The sequence below is a fragment of the Aotus nancymaae genome, unplaced genomic scaffold (genome assembly GCF_030222135.1).
Source record: "Aotus nancymaae isolate 86718 unplaced genomic scaffold, 86718_ANA_hifiasm-v0.15.2.pri h1tg000011l, whole genome shotgun sequence".
NCBI lineage: Eukaryota > Metazoa > Chordata > Mammalia > Primates > Aotidae > Aotus > Aotus nancymaae.
In genome coordinates, this window is record NW_026988422.1 from 77,455,984 (window position 1) to 77,477,865 (window position 21,882).

At 52.2% G+C, this 21,882-nt stretch overlaps 1 protein-coding gene, 1 long non-coding RNA gene and 1 other non-coding gene across 3 annotated transcripts; 1 reads left to right on the top strand and 2 right to left on the bottom strand.

Moving 5' to 3' along the window:
* Positions 1-8,195: 8,195 nt before the first annotated feature.
* On the bottom strand, positions 8,196-16,271 carry LOC110567312 (uncharacterized). The gene is made up of 3 exons (XR_002477758.2): positions 16,159-16,271; positions 10,634-10,766; positions 8,196-9,188 (listed from the first exon to the last, which is right to left on the bottom strand). It is a non-coding gene; the product is annotated as an uncharacterized LOC110567312 (long non-coding RNA).
* LOC105721262 (uncharacterized) lies at positions 12,392-15,570 on the top strand. The gene is made up of 2 exons (XR_002477759.2): positions 12,392-13,745; positions 15,323-15,570. It is a non-coding gene; the product is annotated as an uncharacterized LOC105721262 (transcript).
* Positions 16,272-19,663: 3,392 nt separating the features above from the next.
* Positions 19,664-21,557, bottom strand: IFI27L2 (interferon alpha inducible protein 27 like 2). The gene is given in 4 exon segments (XM_012458268.3): positions 19,664-19,867; positions 20,402-20,563; positions 21,200-21,229; positions 21,436-21,557. Coding segments are annotated over 4 exon segments (384 nt in total). The 5' UTR covers positions 21,443-21,557; the 3' UTR covers positions 19,664-19,682.
* Between the last annotated feature and the right edge of the window lie 325 nt (positions 21,558-21,882).

Genomic DNA, 21,882 nt, shown 5'->3' on the forward strand with positions numbered 1-21,882 from the left:
GTGTGAGTCTCCACACACCGGTCTGTCCATCCAAGTGGGAGCTGCATATTAGCTTCGTCTCCTATCCACCATCTTCCCTGTCGCTCCCCACCATGATGTTTGAACATATAACCAGCTAGAGTCCCCAAAGGAAAGTTGTTCTGGTATGCCTTAGAATTTGGGAATCCCATTCCATTCCTTATTACTTCTTGAGAGCAAAAGAAAGTCTTATAAGCAGTTAAGGACTTTTAAGGGTTTGAGCAAAGTGTTTGTTTTAAAAGCATGACTGGCACAGGGATACTTCTTTTACTTGGTGGAAGGGCTTTGCCCTCCTTGTCTGACTGGCACCATGGTTCTCCGTTGCATGGAAGTTTTCCTGAGACTGGTAGGCATCCTGTGAAAATCTTGCTATTTGTGCTCAGTTTATTCTTGCATAGGGGACTTTGTTCTTTGGAGACCAAGGTCCCTCATAGTTGGTGGTAATTGCCCTAATGGCTTTTAACTAATCATCCCATGCCCAATGTTGGTATATTCATCTTTCCTCTTGAAAGATATTGAGAAAAAAAGTAGTGGGGGAGAATGTAAAAGAATCATATCATTTACTGATGTGTGTGAAAACCAAACATGAAATCAGAAGAGAACTCACTAGAAAGACAAACTCTTTATACCAGAAAGGAATTGCCAGAAAAGACAATATGTTTTATAGTCTCAGGAGGGATGCAGAGTCCTTTATTAATGCAGCCTTATTCAAACCAGATCCTGAATAAAGTCAAAACTCAACCAACAGGTGGAAGTCCAAGAATCCACATGGAGACTCACTGAGGCAAAGGGGCCAACCATGGGAAAGAGCGGATGGGGCTCAGGTGGGTACTGCACATGATTCCAGGGGCTGCTGGTCCTTCTGAGGTGAGCTTGCTTTGTGACCTACTCTTCTGACACCAGATTATGTCAACTCCAAATAACAGAGAGGGAGGCACTCCATTGAAAAGAGATTATTCAGGAATGAATGACAGGGAATTTTTTTTGTAATCCCAGAATACATGTACCATAGTGAACTATGGCGGGGCCACAGATGTAGCCAGGAAGGCAAAGGAAGACAAAGGCTTTTAAAGGCAGAATGAGGAAAGTTCCATAAGTGGTTTGAAACAATGATCCTTGGCTACAAGTGTGGCATCAGCCCAAGATTGAACAGGCAGTTGCTGGGCAGTCACCCACTCAGAAGTATTCTTTATGGAAGGCTGCAGTGGCTTTCTGCAAGGTTGTGGTTTTCAGAGCATCTTTGTAATAGCTCTTATCATAGGCATGTGTGCGTGAGAGCCCCTTCTTGGTGGCCTGCCTCCATTTTGTTAGGATTTGGCATAAGCAACTCCATTTTGATTCTGACAACTTTCATAGCGTGAAGGCTTTTGGCCTGAGCTGCTGAGAGAGAATGGATTCCAGGTTCAACAGTGACTTGGGCCAGATCAGAGGCAGGGAGACAACTTAGAAGCTCCTCCAGTCATCCCACTGAGAGATTCAGGAGGCTTAGTCCAGGACTGGAGCTGCAGAAGTATGAGGAATGGTCAGACGAGATATTTCTGAAGGTGAATAAGCATCCACAGGTAGACTGCTGTGAAGGAGAGAAACCATGTGGAGTTGAGGACTCCAGGCCGTTTAACCTGAGCTGCTGAGAGAATGGGGCTGCCCTTTGTTGGAGGGACAGCTTCCGGAGGGAAAGTGGGAGTGCACTTGGGTCACTTTATGTTTGAGGTGCTTCTCAGTCACCCACAGGGCATGTTGAGTAGGTCTAGGCTAAGCACATCAATCTGCAAGTCACCAGAGTACTTAACGCAGTGGGACTAAGGCGGAGGAGTCTGAGGACTGACCCTGGACACACCCACACTGCACTGAGATCTGGGAGAGGAGCTGAATGAGACTGAGAAGGACAGGCAAGTACGATCGGGGAACCGTGGAGAATGAGTCATATTTTGGAGGCCAGGTGAGGAACATGTGTTGGCCTCCTGGGGCTGCTGTCACAAAGGACCACAGATTGAATGGCTTAAAACCACAGACATTTCCTCTCTCACAGTTCTGGCGGCCAGAAGTCTGAAATCAGAGTGTCCCCGGACCATGCTGTCTCTGAAGACTCTTGGGGAGAATGTCCATGCCACTCCCTAGCTTCTGGTGGCTGCTGTGACATCCTTGCCTTGTGGCTGCATCGCTCCAATCTCGGTCTCTGTCTTCACATGGGCTTCTCCTGTGTGACTCCAAGTATCTGTCTCTTCTTTTCCCTTATAAGGACCTCAGTCATACTGGAGTAAGGGCCCACCCTACTCCAGTGTGGCCGCATCTGAATTACATTTACAAAGACTCTATTTCCAATTAAGGTCACATTCACAGGTACCAGATGTGAGGACTTGAACATATCTTTTCGGGTGGTGCAATGCAACTGCAACAAAGATGTTTTCAGGAAAAGAGAGTAATCACCCGTGTCAGACACTGCTGAGCACGGGGAATGTTGAGGCCCAAGAGGGAGTGTTCTTAATGGGCACTAAGGAGATCAGTGGGGACTTCGTAAGTCCAGTTTCCTGGGGACTGGGTTGAGAGGAAGGCTGATGGGTACGGGTTTGAGAGCCCATGAGGGGAGTGGTGGTGGGTGAGTCATGCCGTTGCTCACATCTTAAAAGACTCACTAATGTTCTAGTGCTTTGCATTAGATCCTCTCACTAACCCTGGGAGGTGGCTGCTCTCATTATCTTACACATTTTATAGAGGGGACAGGAAAGCTAGGTAACTGCTCAAGGTCATGCAGTTCTGAGTCTGGGTGCCTAACCACAGTGCCATCCTGCCTCTCCTTGAATGGACAGAACTATCACAAGAAGCTTTGCTCTAAGGAGGAAAGCAAAGTGAGGCAGCAGCTGGAGGAAGATGTGGTGTGAAGGGAGAGGTTGTCTTTGTTTTACTGTATCGGGAACAATCCCAGAGAGAGGGAGACTTTGATGATGCAGAACCAAGGAGGCACTACTGGAGCATGGCTTGCAGTAGGAAGAGCAGGTGGGCCCAGTGCACGGGGGGACAGGCACACAAGTGGGGAGGCACACAGGTGGCAGGTGCAGGCGCTGCTCATCACAGAAGCGGAATGTGGTGGGGCTGGGTGGTGTGGGTAGGCTTGGTGGTGACAGCAAGGGGAAGCTCTCTTCTGGTTGCCTTTTCTTGGTGAATTAGGGAGGCAAGAGAGGAGGTGGTGCAGGTTTGACGATCAGGGAGCAGTTGTGAAATCTGCATACTCTCAGAGAATGGGGAGTGAAAGGAACAGAAAGACACAGTGGGGTTGAACATGAGAGAGGAAGAGGAGGGGAGAGAGCTGAAGGGTATGTGAGGGGCACTTGCCATGAGTCGGAATGGAATCTAAATGGGCGAGGAGGGTAGAGAGGATGTCGGTGAGTGAGGAATAGTGTTAAGGGTTATATTGTCCCCCCACCCCACCAAAAATGTCTCAATTCCCAGTAGCTGTGAATGTGACCTTGTTTGGAAATACTGCCATTGCCGACGTAACTAAGATGTGAGTTAAGATGCAGTCGCACTGGAATAGAGTGGCCCCTCATCCAATATGACCACTGTCCTTACAAGCAAAGAAGAGACCTGGAGCCACAGAGGGAGAAGGCTGCACGAAGACAGATGAGAGATTGGAGTGATGCAGCCGCAGGCCGGGAGCGCCAAGGATTGTCGGCAGCCGCCAGAAGCCAGAAGGAGGCAGAGGAGGACCCTCCCTGAGAGCCTTCAGACAGAGCGTGGCCGTGCTGACTCCTGGACTGTGGACTTCTGGCATCCAGAACTGAGAGATAATTGATTTCTGTTGTTTGGAGCCACCCAGGTTGGAGTCCTTGGTTACAGCAGCCTAGGAAACTAAGACAAAGGTCAGAAATCCCGGGGTGGCTGGAGAACTCCCAAAGCTTGTGTTAGAGTCAGAAAGCTGGAAAAGGAGGAGTCAGGGGCTCTGGGGGCTGCTACTGCTGATAACAGGGAGGGTACCATTTTGTTATTTACAAGGTCTAGGGCAGAATGCTAATAGAACTAATAAAACCTTCTGTCATCTGCGCTGTCCACTGTGGCAGCCGCATGCTACATATGGCTCTTGGGCTCCTGAGATGTGACTAGTACAACTGAAGCACTGAGTTCTAAGTTTTATTTCATTTTTGATTCATTAAAATTTAAATAGCCACACAGCCAGTGGTTACCGCAGTGAGCAGCACAGGCCTAGGGTGTGACTGAGGGAATGTGCGTCACAGAGTCCAAGATCTTTGGAAGCGAGGAAGTAAGAACGGAAAGACATGTTTATGGGAAATGTCATCTGAGTAGAGATTGAAATCATAAGACAGGTCAGGAGTCGTGATAGAGAGAATGGGAGCTTTTAGAATGGGAGCTCTGAGCCATGAGCTAAAAGCTTCAAGGAATGACAGGGAGTGGTGGGAGGCTTGAAGCTGATTTTTGCACCTTCTCTTACGTGGCTGAGACCAAGGCCCCTCTTCTTGGGGAGCTGGCTGAGCTCACTCCTGCAGGTCCTGAAATCTCCAGAACGTTGGTCCTAGCTGCCTAAGCATCCCAGTCCCTACCCCTGTGACAGCCATTGTCAGATGTCCCTGCCAGCCCTGAGAACTCAAAGCAATTCAGGAGGCCCAGGCATGCTCTGCCCAGTGCTGCAGGGGGCCCAGCCACAAGACTGGGCCGAGTAGACAGGTGACTTCTGATGGTGGGACCTGGGGAGGCTTCCTGCAGAAGGTGCCATGGGTGGAGCCCTGAGGATGGGGCCTTCACCTCTGACCTATGGCCTAGGATGGGTCAGGGGCTTCAGAAGACGGAAAGAATAGCAAAGCTGAATTTGAGATGGAGCTATCAGAATCAGAGTGGACCCACCCTCACAGGTTTGTGGTGTTTTTTGTTTTGTTTTGTGTTTTGTGTTTGTTTTTTTGTTTTTGTTTTTTTTTTGTCTCCAGGCAGGGCTGCTGTAGCAGCTGTGATCTGAGGAGGTGAGTCACTACGGGGAGGAATTCAAGCCCCCTTCCCCCACATCCCCCCAATCCTGAACCTCTGGGAGAAACTAGCCTTGACCAAACCCAGGAGTCCCCAAGACGTATGTGGGTAGCAGTGGAGTGGGCAGAGTGATGAGAACCTTGAGCAGTGGGAAGCAAAGCACAGCCACTAAAGGTGCAGGGCTTCGGAGGCAGCCAGAGCTGGGGCTACTCTCAGCTTCCACCGAGTACAAAGCATGCGACCCCAGGTGAGTCATTTGAGCAGTCTGAGCCTGGGATTCCTCCCCCTCCAAAGCGGGGCCCATTGTATCCATGGGGACTTTTGCAGGGAGTATGTCAGCTGAGCTGTGTCTCATTCCTCAAAATTATTTGACAAAGTCTGGTAGCCCATCCACTGAGTCAGAAGCTTTTGAGCTGCTGTAAAGCAATGTCCTCCAATGCAGTGGCCAAAACTAAAGAAACTCATAACGTTTCTCTGTCACCTGCGTCACATTTCAAGTGTTTAACGTGGCTACCCTGGTAGACAGTACGGAAAACAAATATGCTATGACTGCAGATAGCTCTCTGACCTCACTGCTCTGGAGATGTTGGGGAGCCCTGGAGGACCCCCGCATGCTTCTGCAGGGCCCCAGGGCCTCCATCCCCTCACCTCTTCGGAAGAGCAGCTCTGATACTGTCTTCTGTCAATGTGCTTGGAGAGATCATATTTTCCTTGCCAAAAGGGAAAGTTTGAAGACTTCTGTTTTTATTTGACTTCAATGTATTTATTTGACATTAGGGGAACAGAGGCCCAGGGAGGGCCAGTGAGCCCCACATGGTGTCAGTGAAACAGTTCTAAGCAGGCCTGGGAATTCAGATTCTCCTGGGCGCCGGTCCACTGGCTGCTTTCCACATCGACTGCCCTTGTTTTGGGATTCCATCCCTGCTCCAGGTCTTTTCCGAGAGCACAGCAGACACTACCTCCACAGAAAGATGTCAGGGAGGTCTGGGGAGTCTGTCTCACGGGGCCAACCCCAAATCTCCACTTTCCTGCATTTGTGGCTGTGGTGACTGTGCCTGTGGGGCTCAGTGCCATGGGCTTCACCTCAGGAGAAATCGCTGCATCCTCCATGGCAGCCCAGATGATGGAGGAGGCGGAGTTGCCACGGGCAGTCTGATGGCTACTCTGCAGTCAGTGGGTAAGTGTTCCGGACAGGATGATCAGAGCCGGGAGATGATCCAGACCCAAGGCTGGACCCCAGGGAGGCCTTTCCTCTCCCTGCAGTTCTATGACCCTCAGCCTCCTGGGCCCTTTTGGTCTTTCTGTCACTGTCCTTTCTTCTGGTTGGAGGTGGGACCAGGGGTACAGCCTAGGAGATCTGCGTTCCTGGTGAACCCTACAAAAGCCAGGCAGGTCCTCTCCCCTCTCTGGGCCTTTGGAAGATAAGGAGCCTGCCATTTCTCAAGATCTGCCCTGTTGCTGGGATTCCCTCACCAGAGTTCATGCCTCCTCTCCAGGCAGTGGCCTGCAGCAGCCCCTCCCAAAGCAGAAATCCTAGGGTTTTAGGAAGTAGAGGTGGGGAAAAGGGTTGGGCTGCCTGGACCTCAGGCATCTGGAGGGAACCAGGTCTCTGGCCTCCAACCCCCTGTTAGGAGCTGCTACCCCTCCCTGTGCCCTGTGCTCACCCTCGCTTCTCCCCCAGGGACAGCTGGACTCTATGACATCTGGAGTCATCCTGAGCTCTGCTGGGTCAGCTCTTGGAGCCTGGCTGGGTTCCTTTCGCACCCTCAGCTGAACACCGCACTGAAGCAGGGAGGTGACTCGATGGAGATGACTCTCCTGGGCCTCTGAATGACAGTCTTCAAAGGACAAGTGCCCTACTCCCAAAATTATCCAAGGAAGAATGAAAAATAAAGACAAGATGCTGCTGATCTTCTCCTAGCGTCAGTTCCCTGTTCCTGTGGTCAGGATAGAGTGCAGCGCTGCAGCAGGAGTGCTGGGCAGGGAGGGACTCAAGGGGAAGGAGCATGGGATGTCCGTGACCAGAGCCAGTCTGACTCTGGCTTCCCACTCACTCTGTGGTCCTGAGCAGGTCATGTCTGCCCTTTGAGCCTCAGTTTGCTGCTCTTCAGATGGGGGAGCCAGCCAGAGTCAGCGTTAGAGGATGCTGTGGCTCTTGGGTCATTGCTTGAGCCATTGACACTCAATTACGAAGCCCTTTGTCCCCATGCCTGATTGATCCCTTCCTTTTCCACCCAGGACTCAGGGTGTGGCTGTATGATTACTCTAGAAGTTCAGCAACACTACATTTGCCTGGCCGATGGGCCTTCTCCATACAGGTAGAGAAGTTTCATTCCTCCAGGGAGCTCTGTCACTCTCGGCACAGAGCCCAGGCTCCTCAGCCCCCAGATGGACTGAGTAGAGCCTGTGAGGATGGGCAAGGGGCTGGGACTCCTGAGAAGAGGCCAATGCAGAACACCCATTTCCAGAGACCTACTGTGTGCCTGGCACCGGATTTGGGACCTATTGTGTGTCTGGTCCCAGATGAGGTGCCAGGTGTCCTATGCACACTATGCACACTGACCTGTCGTCTGCCACCTGGCACGTGCCTGGCCATTAGGATAAGCCACACTTGACTTCTGGAAAGCCTGTTAAGACTTGGCCTCTGATCTCAACCTCGGTCCCACTCTGGGCTGTTTGACCTTCACACTTATTATTCCTTTACAGCTGTATTCCCATAGGGCTCTCCCTGGGATGCTGACTGAGCTGACTCCCACGGCTCCCAGCTGGCCTGGAGGGCTCCATCCCACATGATCCCCCTGGCTGCAGAGGGTCACAGAGATCCATCTCTGCCCCGATGCACAATGTTGGGGAAGCCAGCCCTTAACCAGTGATGTTAAGGGACTTGGGGTAAATTACAGAAATGACCACATTCTCCTCCCTTTCAGCATGGCTGTACAGCTCCTCCCATCAAGAAGTAGGAGTTTCCTTCCCCTCCCTTTGAATCTCTTCTGGCCTGGGTAGTTGCTCTGGCGGATAGAATGCGGTGGAAGTGATGGCGTGCTAATCTTGAGCCTAGTCCCTAAGAAACCCTGCAGACTTCTGCTGCACCTCCTGGACCCCGTCACTGCCATGAGAACAAGTCAGGCTGGACAAGCACACAAGGCCCATTCATTCCAGACAAGGCCCCAGACGTGGGAATGAGCCCAGGCAAGATCTGCAAAAGCCGACCTGCAGCTGCCTGCAGATGGGTGAGGGACCCAGCTGAGACCAGAAGAACCACCTGCCTAGATTGCTGACCCACAGAATCATGAGTTACATAACTCTTTTAAGCCACTAAATTGTGTGGTCACTTTTTATCCAGCCACAGGTAAGACAACATAAGACAATGTGTACAGTCACTGAAGAGGATCAGGCTACATGGCTCATAGGACAGAGAAGGCAGAGATTGATTCTAATTGTAGCTACCTGAAAAGACTTCCTGGAGTAAGTGCTTTTTACTTAAGGATTATATAGTTGTAAGTACTAGAAACTTGACAGCACCTTGCTCAGAATTCAAGGGACTTCATTGATTTACTAAATGAAAAAGTCCAAAGGTAAAGTATGCTTCAGGCAAGATTTGATTCAGCAGCACAACATGGATGTCAAAGACCTGTCTTCTGTTCTTCATTTCTGAGGCATGAGCTACATCCGGTGGCTGCCAGCTCTCACGGTTACAAGACAGCTGTTAGCAGGCTCTGGAAGCTACCTTCTTTATTCATGTCTCCCAGAAAGAACATTTTTTCATGTACTTTCTCCTGAAAAGCAAAGAAACGTCTTTCCCAAATACCTCTAGTAAATGTTAATGCTGCTATCTTGAATGAAGTCATTTACTCATTCCTAAAACCCATTAGTTTGGCCCAAAGGATGGGTGGGATGAGATGATTGGTTTAAGCGTACCTGGGCTCACCTTTAGAAAGTGCTAGGAGAGCCCATGCCTCTGATGCACTCATAGTCAGGGCAGGAGCTCCTATACCTGAGAGAGGAGGTTTCTGTTTCAAAGAAGAGAAGGGGGTAAGGGACATTGAGTCTGGAAAGGGCAGCATGGGTGATGTTCTGAGGGAACATGGCCTCGAGGACGCTTGGGGGAACTAAAGCAGGCTCCCAGCCAGGTTCACTGCTTCTCTCTCTGTCTTCTTATCTTCTCACCCCTCCAGCCGTGAAGGAACAGCACACTGGACCTGAAGGCAAGTGGACAGTAGGTTACTGTCTTTTTAGTTTTAACTTTACAGCATGGGATTATATTATTTTCTAATGAAAATTAGCGTTTTATTGCATTTAAACTACTTAAGAAAATCTTGAAGTACCTTCTACTCTTGAAAACCTAAATTCCTACAGGTAAGGCTAAAGCCCCTTTATCTCTGATAAGCATCCTTGCCCCTCATTCCACCCCCAATCCCACGCTCAGAAGTGAAGTGCTGCTGCAATTTCATATGTTTCTTTCCATGGACCCCCCTCCCTTTAATATTGCGATAAAAACTCATAAGATTTACCATCTTGACCATGTTTTTTTGAGATGGAGTATCGCTCTGTCACCAGGCTGGAGTGCAGTGGTGCAGTCTCAGTTCTCTGCAACCTCTGCCTTCTGGGTTCAAGCAATTCTCCTGCCTTGGCCTCTTGAGTAGCTGGGATTACAGGTGTCTGCCACCATGCCTGGCTAATTTTTTTGTATCTTTGGTAGAGACGGGGTTTCGCCATGTTGGTCAGGCTGTTCTCCAACTCTTGACCTCAGGTGATCCACCTGCCTCAGCCTCCCAAAGTGCTGGGATTACAGGCGTGAGCCACCTTGCCCGGCCACCATTTTTTAAGTACAGTTCAGCAGTGTTAGATACATATTCACGTTGTTGTGATACACCTCCAGAATTTTTTCATCTTGTGAAAATGAATCTCTGTCCCCATTAAACAGATCTGCTCTGCCCCCTTCCCCTGCCCTGGGAATTCTACATTCTGTCTTTATGAATTTGACTATTCTAGGTACTGCTGATTGGTGGAATTATATAGTATTTGTCGTGTGTGTGTGTGTGTGTGTGTGTGTGTGTGTGTGTGTGTATAGAGATGGGGTGTTGCTTTGCTATGGAAAGCCCCTGACCTGGAGCAAATCACTGAGCCCGACCGCGTTTCCTCATCTGTAACATGGGTGGGGGTGGGGGGGGGGCGTCCTATCTTTTTCACATTAGTGAGGAGATTACAGAAGAACAGTTACCTTACCTGCCATATACGCCTTAAAATGTGATTGGTTCTGATTTCCTAATTTTGGTGTCTTTTCAATTGCTCCGTGGAGATATAAGTAAGTCCCAGAACTGTCTAAGAAGTTGGCACTGGGGCTTTCAGGAGGAAGAAAGCAGCACCCCCCTGCCACCCCAGGGGAAATAACATCCCTCAGGACCCTGGGCTAACACACGTCCTTTGGTAGCCCCAACTCCCCAACATCCCTCCTTCCCTCACCCCAGGTTCCTTTCCAGGCCTGCTGTCCCCACAGCTTACAGCAGCCTCCCTAGCCCCTGGAGCCCCTCACGTCTTTCAGGACAGTGGGAGGCAAGCCACGTTGTGTGCCCATCACGTCCTCAAAGCTCCATCCCTTTGGCTGAAGTTGAGGAACTCTTACTCTCTAGGCCATGGAATTCACCTGAGCAATGACTGGTGTGGCCAGGGTGGCCCCTGGCTGTGCCGCAGCTTTGCCTGTGGGTGAGTGTTCCTGGGAGGGGCTGCTGCTGGGGGCGAGGAGGCGACTGTGGCAGGTGGCGGTCCCATCCAGGGAACTGTGGGAGAGAAAATAGGGGGAACACCTGCAGTCTTGCTGCCCTGACCTGTCCTCCCACAGCAGGTGTCTGCCCTGGCTTTCCATCTGGGAAGGGGCCAGGGGCAGGCCTAGCCCTGGGTGTCCCGCAGGTCTCCCCGACTCTCGGCCCAGACCTCCTCCTGCCTAGCCCAAAACTGTCTATCTATCACTGAGTCCCACTCTCTTCAGCTCTTCCTTCCCCCGAATTCACCATCGGAATTCATCTCCTTTGGGAGTTTCCCTTGTCAACAGGGCCCCTGCGCCCTACGAGATCTCAATCCAGAGTACGGATTTTAACAAAATTCTTTAGCCCACTTTTTTCACTGGTTTCTGTGAGATCTCTTTCTGGTTTTATTTATTTATTCTCATTTGTCTTCCTTTTCACCCTTAATTCCCCTCCCTCAAAGTCAACCTTTGTAATAGATTTGATGTGTGTCTGGTTTTCATATGTATTTTTGCAGAACAGGTATTGTGTTTTGTTTGCATGCATTGTAATTGACATGCAGGAGAGCGTGTTATAGATCCCATTCTATCGCTGTTTCCCACACTGAACCATATTCTTGAGATCCATCAATGTTATTCAGTGAGCATCTAATCCTGGCTTCTACCTGCTGGCAAGTGCTTCTCTGCATGTATCCACTGCCCTTTACCTTTCTGTCTCCTGCGTGGACATCCAGGGATTCTCCCAACTCCACCAGCACAAATGGCATAGGCTTGAATGACCCCTACCCTGACTTCTGACCCTGCCCCAGCCTCTACCCTCTATTTGAGTCCTGTGCACTCACCCTTTGCTGACCCTGTCATCCTCGGCTGCCCTGAGCCCCAACACATCTATCCTCAAACCCTTGCTGGGGGCACTGGAGGTTAGCTCCTTCATGCTGGAGTCCCTCACTGGCACCCTGACTGTTTTGCGACTTGAAGGTAACTGGCCCTTGGCAACACACACCACTCTGTGTACCCCCAACTCAGTGCAGAGAGGTGTCATGAGCAAGTGAGGGCCTGGGCCACACCCAGCAGTCCTTTCTGTTTGTCAGAAATGCAGATGACTTCTCAGTTTAAGGTCAGGCAATTCATAAAATTAAAATAATAACAGCTCAATTTGAGCCAGCGCTTTTATGTCCTAGTCATGAAGTCTAGCACTTGAGGTTTGTCCATTTGTTTAATTCTTGTAACAACCCCAGAGGCAGGTAAGAAGATAATACTATCTCTTATTTACCAACAGGGACAATTTATTATTGTCCAAGTGCTCTGTGCAGGACAGGAGGGCGTGGGGGTGCTGCTTCTGGGCTTGGAACAGGAGGTAGAATAATGAACAATGACAAGAAGTATTAATACGCCTGGCACAGTGCCTCACACCTACAGGCCAAGGCGGTGGGGGGAATCACTTGAGGTCAGGAGTTTGAGACCAGCCTGGCCTGTTGGCCAGGTGACACCCCGTCTCTACCAAAAATACAAAAATTAGCCAGGCATGGTGGTGCATGCCTGTAATCCCAGCTACTTGGGAGGCTGAGGCAGGAGAATCGCTTGAATCCAGGAGGCAGAGGTTGCAGTGAGCCAAGATTGTGCCACTGCACTCCAGCCTGGGTGACAGAGCAAGACTCTGTCTCCAAAAAAAAAGTATTAATAGAAGTGGGGGAAGGTTGCAGGGAGGTCTCAGGGCAGAGAAGGTTCTGAAGGGTGCATAGCGCAGAAGCCAGGCTCCTTTGCCCTATCAATGCCCATCAGCTGAGCCTACAGGCAGGCCCCCAGACACACAGCAGCCAGTTCCTGAGGGCTTCTGTGTGTCAGGACCCAGGTTTACCAGGCTGCCAGGCAACTTGGCATCACCTCTCCTGCCTGCCAGTAAAACTGAACCTTCTAACCTGGTTATTGATTCCTGAGTCCTGGGGCTCATAAGCCCTCCAGGTGGCCTTTCTGGTCACTCAGGGTTTGGCCTTCACACCTGTGTCTCTTTACTTCCTCTACCATCACTCTAAGGCCTCTCCCTGGGAGCTGGCTGAGCTCACTTCTGCATATCTGGCTATCTTTAGAACTCCTGGTTCCAAATTACAGTTTTGGCCCCTCTGGCTGCTGGGGAGTGGAACCTCTGCCTGCTTCCCAGGGGTTCACCATGTCGGGGAGCAAACCATGCAAACCCAGTGCTGTGAGTGGCTCCAATCATGGAGGAGCAAGGATGAGTTCTGATTGGAAGAATCTGGGAAGGCTTCCTGCAGGAGGGAGCAATAGCATGGGCCTTGAAGAATCAGAAGCTTTCAAGTCATTTCATTCAAGCATTGCTCTCAAGTGGCATTCAAGCATTCCACAGTGCTTGCCCTGACTTCAGCCACACAGTGCAAAATGAAGCACATCTTTCTCTACCATGAGGACTTATTACTATCTGAAGAGTTTTTCTGGACTATAAGAGAAAGTCATGGTATCCCTCACTAATAAACACTGACCCTGCTTCAGATGAGCTAACAGCCGTGCTCAGAAAGCATGACACCCATCCTCTTCACTTCTCCCTGTCCCGGTCAAACCACCAAGCCCTAAATTCCATTGCCAAGTATCCTGTGTTACCGGGAACGGACGTCACAGTAGCATGCCTTCCTAGCCACATCTAGAACATTGTGTTCATTTTTGTTCTGCCTTTTATTTGAACTAAACCTGGCTTGGGAGGAAGAAAAGAGAACTTCTGATTTCCCCCAATCAGCCAACCAACCAACTAGGTCAAGGCCATGTAAATTAATCAGGACAAGCACTGGAGTCAAACCCCCCAGTGACCTTCGCCTTCTCCAGAAATTCCACTTCCCGAAATGAAACAGCGGTAGAGGGAGTCATCCCTTCTTCTGGCTCCCGACCTGGGGCAGCCCCTCCCACTAGATGGGCAGCTGGCTCAGAGAGTGGAGGGGAGGCCGGCGTGGATCTGCTCACAGACTGCTCTTTTGGTTTCTAGCCAGGGTTGCTACAGTTGTGATTGGAGGTGAGTCTGTGGGGAAGGGGCTCAAGTAACCACCTGCCCCTAGGGAGGTGGACTTGGGGAGCAGCCGGCCTTGTCCATGCCAAGGCTCCCTTTGCGTGGGTGGTCAGGGGAGGAGGTGGGATGAGGGGCTACGTATGAAACAAGGAACTAGAAATAACGGCACTGGAAGCTGGAAGCAGGGAGCCTGGAGACTGGGAGCTGGAATGTGTGCGGGCAGGGCATGGTGGCAGCCGGGCAGGGGCCATTTCCCCTTGGCAGAACGTTCACTGAATGACCCTGGCATGTCTTTGAACTCTTCTGAGCTCCTGTTCCTCTCCAGGGAAAGGGTTGGTAATGCCCATTCAGGGCTATCATCAGGATTGCATAGGGTGAACCAATAGAGATTGAGCACAGTAGACAAGAAAGAGATGCCGGGGCTCAGCTCCCCTTGATTTAGTGGCTTCCGATGTGCTCCGTGGAAACACCACGGAGGCCTAGAGCTGCCTCTTCGAGCTGTTCTGAATGTGCCTCTTACATAATCTCCAGGGCAAGATCTGCTCCCCTGATGAGATCTGCTCCCCAAATGATGAAAGCAAGGATGAGAAACTTGCAAACCACTCCCCTGTTCCAGCATTTGACTAAGGCAGACACTGAGGTCGGGAGGTCAAGTGACTTTCCCGAGGAAGGTCCTGCTGCCTTTCAGAGCTTGGCCCAGAGCCCTGTGCCCAGTGACCCCACTAGCTTTTCCTCTACCTTCCCCACCTGGCTGTGCTTCCCTCGAGTCGTGCCTACTGGCCGTGCCCGTAGTCTCCCAAGCTCAGAGTTTACCTCTTTCTCCAGATTCCCTGAGGTCCCCAAGCCTGACCCAGTGTATGTGGGGGGGTTCCTTCTCCTGAGCCTATGAACCAACCCAGCTCCTCTTCCCCGCAGCCACAGCGGTACAGGCTGTGCCTGTGGTGCTCGGTGCCAGGGGCTTCACTGGGGCGGGAATGGCCGAGAACTCCATAGCAGCCAAGATGATGTCCGCAGCGGCCATCGCCGACGGGGGCGGAGTTGCCTCGGGCAGCCTGGTGGGCACTCTGCAGTCACTGGGCAAGCATCCTGGCAGGGCTTGCTGGGGAGGGCGATGAGAGCAAGAGCCTCCAAGGGCCCAGTCCTGAGCTCAACCCCATGGGCCTCAATCTCTCTGTTCCTCTGTCTCTCTCTACCATTTTCTCAGGATTTCTCTGATGAGCTAGCAGCCCTGCGGGAGATGGGGAGGGAGGGAAAGAGCCTCGGCCAGGAACAGCAGGCTCAGGAATACTCATCCTGAAGCACACTTGCTGGGTTACCTGGGGGTCTCCTCCCCTCTGGGGTGCAGCCTCCTTCCCTGAATAGCGAGGCTGCTTCCAGCTCTGGAATTTACCACAAGAGTTCATGCCTGCAGCAGCCTCACCCAGAACAAACACCCGAGGGTGCTGGGAAACACGAGGGGAACTGGGTGGGGTCTCTGGGCCTCAGGCCCTCCTGAGGGTCACTGGAGTCTCTTCCCCCACAGTCCTGTCCCATAGAGCTTCCGTGACAGGCATGCCCCACTGTGTTCACCCTCTCCTTCCCAGGAGCAACTGGGCTTTCCAGGTTGACCAAGTTAATCCTGGGCTCCACTGGGTCTGCCGTGGCGGCTCGCCTTGTGAACTTCTTCCAGCTCTCTGCCCTCGCCCTGCAGCGAAAAGAACCGTGCCAGGAGAGAAGGTGCCCAGCCGTCCTGACCCAGTGAGGAGCCAACTATAGCAAATACACCTGGGGTGAAATATACCAAATTCTGCACCCCCTGAGGAAAATAAGAAAACGAGATGGATTGTTGCAACTCTTCCCAGAAGCTTTTCCTCTCGCTGGCTGTGGGGCAGGCCCGGAGTGATACTTGGGGTGGGGAAGGGGCATGTTAGGGCTCAATTGTCTTTCCCCTTACTGTCATCACAAAAACTTGGGATGTGATGAACCGAAATGAATCTAAATTTGAAGACAAGCTGTTGCTACCCTGCTACTGACTCTGTAGGTAACCCTGGCAGGTCGCCTCCTCTCCAAGTCTGTTTGCCCCCCTCTAAATGGGCAGTTGAACTAAGCGGCCTTCAAGATCCCAGCCAGGGTCTCTGTTTGGCTCAGCTCCCATGAGGACTCGAGAGCTGGGAAAGCCGTGGGGGAAGAGAGGGGCGGGGGGAGAAGCGAGGGGCGGGGGGGAAGCGAGGGGCGGGGAGGGGGAAGCGAGGGGCGGTGGGGAAGCGAGGGGCTGGTGGGGAAGCGAGGGGCTGGTGGGGGAAGCGAGGGGCGGGGGAAGCGAGAGGCTGTTGGGGGAAGTGAGGGGCGGTGGGGGAAGTGAGGGGCAAGGGGGGAAGTGAGGGGCGAGGGGGGAAGCGAGGGGTGGCGGGGTGCGAACGGCCTGTTTTTAGCCACTTACCCCAAAGCCAGAGCCTCACATCTTTGCACACGTACCCCGCCCCCACCCTCTGCAAATCCAGTGGCTGTTTCCCGAGTGGTTGGCTTAGACTCAGATATGTCACTGACCCGTCTCAACATGAATGTCCCAAGTCGTCCCGGACTCCACTGCCCTGGCCCTGGCCCTTTTCCCCCAATAGCCAATAGGAAAGTTTAATTTGTCAGGGTGCTGACCTTTCTTCCTTAGGTTCCTGGTCCTGAAATGTCCTTCCCTAACCAGAACAAGGCCTCGCAGACACTTCTCATCGCTGCAATGTGTTCTGCCCCAGAGTATCAGGAATTCGTTCATACGTTGTTTTGCTCCTTCTTTCCACACCGTCTATGAGCACATGCTGTGGTCCACGCACGGGGCTGGACCCCAAGGAAGAGAAGGGGCACAGCTTGGTCTTTGCCTAGACAGCCCTCACAGTGAGCTGAAGGGATGGACCCACAGGCAGATGACCATGGGCACTGACCTCCGGTAAGTGCTGAGCCAGGGGCCAGCCCATGCCTTGAGGGGCCAGAGGCATGTCAAGGAAGGGGAGTGTGGATTTTATCCTGAGGACTTTGGAGAGGCACTGAAGGGTTTTCAACTGTGCAGTGACCACAGACACTACAACCCTGTGCACCCCACCCTAGGTTTCCAAAGGGAAGCAAAACTGTGAGTCGAGTGCTACAGACATTTCAAAAACATTCAACAACTCATCCACGTCTCTTAACCGGGTCAATGAAGCATGGTTTCTATCCAGCCGTAGGAATTAACCTTCTCAGGGTGTTCTTTCAATATGTGATTCTTTTCCTCCACCTTCCCCTTTCTTTGATGCCTTGGGGAATCTGAAAAAAGCTGTGAAACTTCTCCCCACAAAATGTACACATTCCCCAGAGAATTCCCTCGATGTTAGGGCACTCATTAGAACATTGGAAGACCCTCATTGAAGTGAAAGGTAAACCCCCTGCATTAACTAGAAATCCGAGCCCCTCCGAAAGGAAAACAGGTCTGACCTGGGTTTGGGAGGATGGATGAGCCTGCATCCCAGCTGAAGCTCAGTAAACAGTCCTGTAAGGCAGATCACCTCGGAGCATCCATTATTCTAGGTGTGGGTCATGACCTCCTACCTTGTCCCCCTCATGAAGGCGAGGCCTTCCAGTTCCCAGGGCTTGTTTCCATTCTGGCAGCCAGCTCCTCACCCCACCTCAGCTGCATGACTCTCACCTGATTCTTTACCTCTGACTCCTCAGCTTGGCCTTTGTGGCAGGCTGAATTCTAAGAATGGTGCCCAATGACCTCCCTGGCATAATCCCCTCCTCTCTGGGTGTTGGCGAAGCTTCTGAACACGTTGCGCTATCACTCCTGTGATTTTGGTCCGTGAATGGCAAAAAGGAGATTATCAGCTGGGCAAGGAAGCTCATGCCTGCAATCTCTGCACTTTGGGAGATCAGAGGGATCCCTTGAGCCTAGGCTGGTCTCAAACATGATGAAATTCCATCACTACAAAAAAAAAAAAAAAAAAAACCCACAAACATTTAGCCAGGCATGGTGGTGCACACCTGTTGTCCCAATTACTCAGGAGGCAGATGTGGGAGAATCACTTGAGCCAGGAGGTTGAGGCTGCAGTGAGCCATAATTGTGCCACTGCACTCCAGCCTGGGCAAAGGGGAGTTTCAGGAGCAGCAGACGATGCACGTGCCTTGGCACAGGGAACCTAAAACGCATGGGGGCAGAAGGACAGCTGGGGGTCATCCAGACCAGACCTGCCTCCCTGTAAAACCTCTATGCTTAGAAGTTCCCTCCTGTCTCTGATGGTCTCCATCGGAGGTCCCCTTTCTCTTGATGGCTTCTTGAAGCTACTGCCTTCCACCCACGCTGCCATGGAAAAGGCCCAATTACGTATCCCTCTCCAGTTCTCTCACTGAGCAGCTGGGACTTACTTCCTCCTGGGACACCTTTCCCTTTGCCTCCCTCCTCCTCTGTCAGACTTCCATTCACCTTTCAAGGCCCAGGCCTTTTGCCTCCTCTTCCAGGAAGCCTCCCCAGATATGAGAACAGATCCCTACCTTCTCTGACTCCTCCCCTGCTAGCTGGAGTCTATCACTGCACTGAATATAATGGTCTGCGTCACTTTTGTTCGGGCAAGTGCCCAGTTTCTCCTGACATCAGTCTCCTGGGGCTCCATGTGGACCCCTCCCATCCACTCTAGCACCCATCACATGAACGAAGGCTGGAGTCTTTAGGTGACTGATAGAGTCTGGATGTTTGTCTCCTCCAAGACTCATGTTAAAATGTGATTCCCAGAGTTGGAAGTGGGGCCTAGTGTTTGGGTCATAGAGGCAGATTCCTCGTGAATGACTTGGTGCCCTCCCCACAGTAAGGAGTGAGTTTTCATTCAATTTGTTCACAAGAGACCTAGCTGCTTAGAATAGCCTGGCATCTCCCTTGCTCCCTCTCGTCATGTGACACACCTGCTCCTCCTTCCCCTTCTGCAATTGTAAGCTTCCCGAGGCTCCCACCAGAAGTAAATGCCGGCACCATGCTTCTTGTACAGTCTGCAGAACTGTGGGCCACATAGGCCGCTTTTCTTTCTTTCTTTTTTTCAGATGGAGTCTCACATGGTCGCCCCTGCTGGAGTGCACCGGCACCATCTTGACTCACTGCAACCTCCGTCTCCTGTGTTCAAGCGATTCTCCTGCCTCAGCCTCATGAGTAGCTGGGATTACAGGTGCCCGCCACCACGCCTGGCTGATTGTTTTGTATTTTTAGTAGAGATGGGGTTTCACTATGTTGGCCCATCTGGTCTTGAACTCCTGACTTCATGATCTGCCCACCTCGGCCTCCCAAAGTGTTGGGATTACAGGCGTGAGCCACTGTGCCTGGCCTCTTTTCTTTTAAATTACCCAGTGTCAGGTATTCCTTTATTGCAACCCAAAACAGACTAACACAACGAGGGTGTGGTCAGGGCTCCAGGTCTTCATGCATGAACTCAGCCTCTCCTTCAATCTTCCAGACACCGTTTGGTGACCATTCCTGACTCAGCCTCCTCCCCTCAAAGTGCCCAGAGCCCAAATGTAACACTTGGCACTATCTTTTTCTGCTGGCTTGCTTGTCGGCCTCTGACAAGACTCTGAGGTTGGGCAAGGGAAGGTTGTGTCTTGCTCATTCTGGGTGTCTAGTGTCATTAATGAAGAAGAACAGAGGGCTCTGCGGTCAGTGGCTCCTGAAGTGCCCTGGCTACCCCTCACCTGCTCCCAGCAGGAACCTGTGACAGTGCCAACATTGAATAAGGGGGAAATTGAGGCCCACAGAAGGCCCATGAATGGCCCTGGGTCATACAGCCCATCCTTGTAAGGCTGAGACCAACCAAAGCCTTCTGCTTACCGATGGTTAAGCCCTCCCTCTGCCCCTCCGTGACAAGGCAGGCTGGGAGGCGGGGAGGACTGGCAACCTCCAGCTCAGAACTCCAAACACAGCTGCAAGAAGCAAACACAGTGAGGCGCATCTGCACGTGACCTTTATTCCTCACATTCCTCTGACTTGAGTGGGGGTTTTGGAGTTTCACGTTGGGATACATTTTCTCTTGCCTCATCTCCTTAAGCCTTGGGTTCAGTTGGGGGTCTGCTTCCCCCCAGGTAGGCCCCCATCACTGACCCAACAGAGGCCAGGAGGACGTTGGATGACGTGGAGAGTCCGGCTGCCCCTGGGGAGGAGACAGAGAATGAATGAGCACAGGGGACGGGCAGTGACCCAGAAATCCTGCCCAGATCCCCCCTTCATGTCCTGAAAACCCCGGGGCCCTGCTTTGGGTAGTCTGCTAGAGGCAGCTAAAAGAGAAGTCAGGGGTGAATTCATGGAAACTGAGAGGCGGAGAGTCATTCACAGACAGACCCCAAGAGCTACAGGGTGCTCACTTTACACAGGAGGCCACTGAGGCCCAGAGAGGGCAGGGGACCTTGCCCAGGTCACCCAGGTGAAAGAGCCCAGGCATCACTTTTGGCCTGGGTTCCCTTCCTCTTCTCCCTACCCAGCACCCCAGCACCCCAGCACCCCATCACCCCTCCACTCCCACCCCAAACCTCACTCAGAAGGAGCCAGAAGAGGGGACAGTGAGGGAGAGACTGAAGGCACAGGAAGCTGAGGGTGACAGAACTGCAGGGCGAGGAGAAGGCCTCCCTCAGGCTCAGCCTCAGGCTGTATCTTTTCCCAGCTCTGGTGGTCTGTCCGGGACACTTACCCACCGACTGCAGAGTAGCCACCAGGCTCCCCGCAGAAATCCCACCCCCGTTGGCGATGGCTGCTGCAGACATCATCTTGGCCGCTATGGAGGATGCGGCGATTCCTGCCCCAGTGAAGCCCATGGCACTGAGCACGACAGGCACAGCCCCCACTGCCAAGGCTGTGGGGAGAGAGAAGCTGGGTGGGCTCGGGAGAGAGAAGCTGGGTGGGCTGGGTGCAGAGATGGGCTCAGGAGAAGGGAACCCTCCCCTTAGGAATTCCTTGACAGTTTCTGGGGACTGTCAGCTTTAGCAATAGGGAGATGGCAGCTTTGGGGTCTCATGGTGAAGAAGAGGTGGTGAGTGTGGAACCAGGCGAGGCAAATATGTCATAGGAAGGCCAGGCATAGCCCTGGTTTGTCTCTAACTTGCTGTGTGATGAGATGAAAGTCAATACCCTTCACTGGGTCTCAAGTTGTGTGTGTGTGTGTGTGTGTGTGTGTGTGTGTGTGTGTGTCTGAACATAAATGTGAAAAGAGCCATGTGGAGTTCAGCTGCAAATCCTCTTTCAAACGAAATCTTCCTTCTACGCTTATTCTAAATAAGGACTAGAGGAGAAGCTGGGGCTGGAATGGGAGTGAGCTTTTCCCTGGAGTATCTTGATGCTACTCTCCCCTATGGTTCACTCAGGCAGCTTCGGGAGCGGAGGGTGAGGGGGTGAGAGAGAGCTCAGCGCGTCATCTCTGCGGTCTCTCAGCACCCCCGGACCAGGCTAGGTGAGGGCCCAGAGACAGAAGCGATCGATCCAGGTAACTTACCTCCTCCCACTGCAGCAGCAGCTGCCTGTTCTAGAGAGAGTGCGTGCCAGGGGAAGGCAGAGGGGAGAGGGGAGAAGGAAGAGAGAGAGAAGGAAAGGGAGGGAGAGGGAGGGTGTCAGTAGTCAGCTGGTTAATGGAATCGGGGAACCAAGCTATTTCCCGTCCCTTCCAGGGCTGGGGTCGGGAAGGCCTGCTCCGCTCCCAGCCTGCCCGCCCCCTGGGGAAGCAAGACTCACTCATCATGGCGAGGCCGTCCGGGTTCCAACTCGGCCCAGGAAATGACAACGTTCTTGGGGTGTTCCTTCCCCCTCCATCCAACAGGGATACGCCCACACTCGATGCCTAGCAAGACGCAGGCCCCGCCCTCCCCACGCCGCGCTCGCCCGGGCGCCGCCTCCGCTCCCGGCTGGCCCGCCCCGGCTCGGCAGATCTACCGAAGAGAAGAGCGCTGGGAAGAACCTAGAAGCCGTAGCCAGTGGGCCGTGCTCCCAAACTGCTGTAACACCGCCCGCGACTCCAACCCGCCAATAACAAAACTGCAAAAAAAAAAAAAAAAAAAAAAAAAAAAAGGAAAAAACCAAAAACTCAAAACAAAAAAACCAAAAACAACACAATAACGAACAAGATACAAGGAGAAAAACGGTGTTTAATTTCACCTCCAGAGAGACACTAACATAAGACAT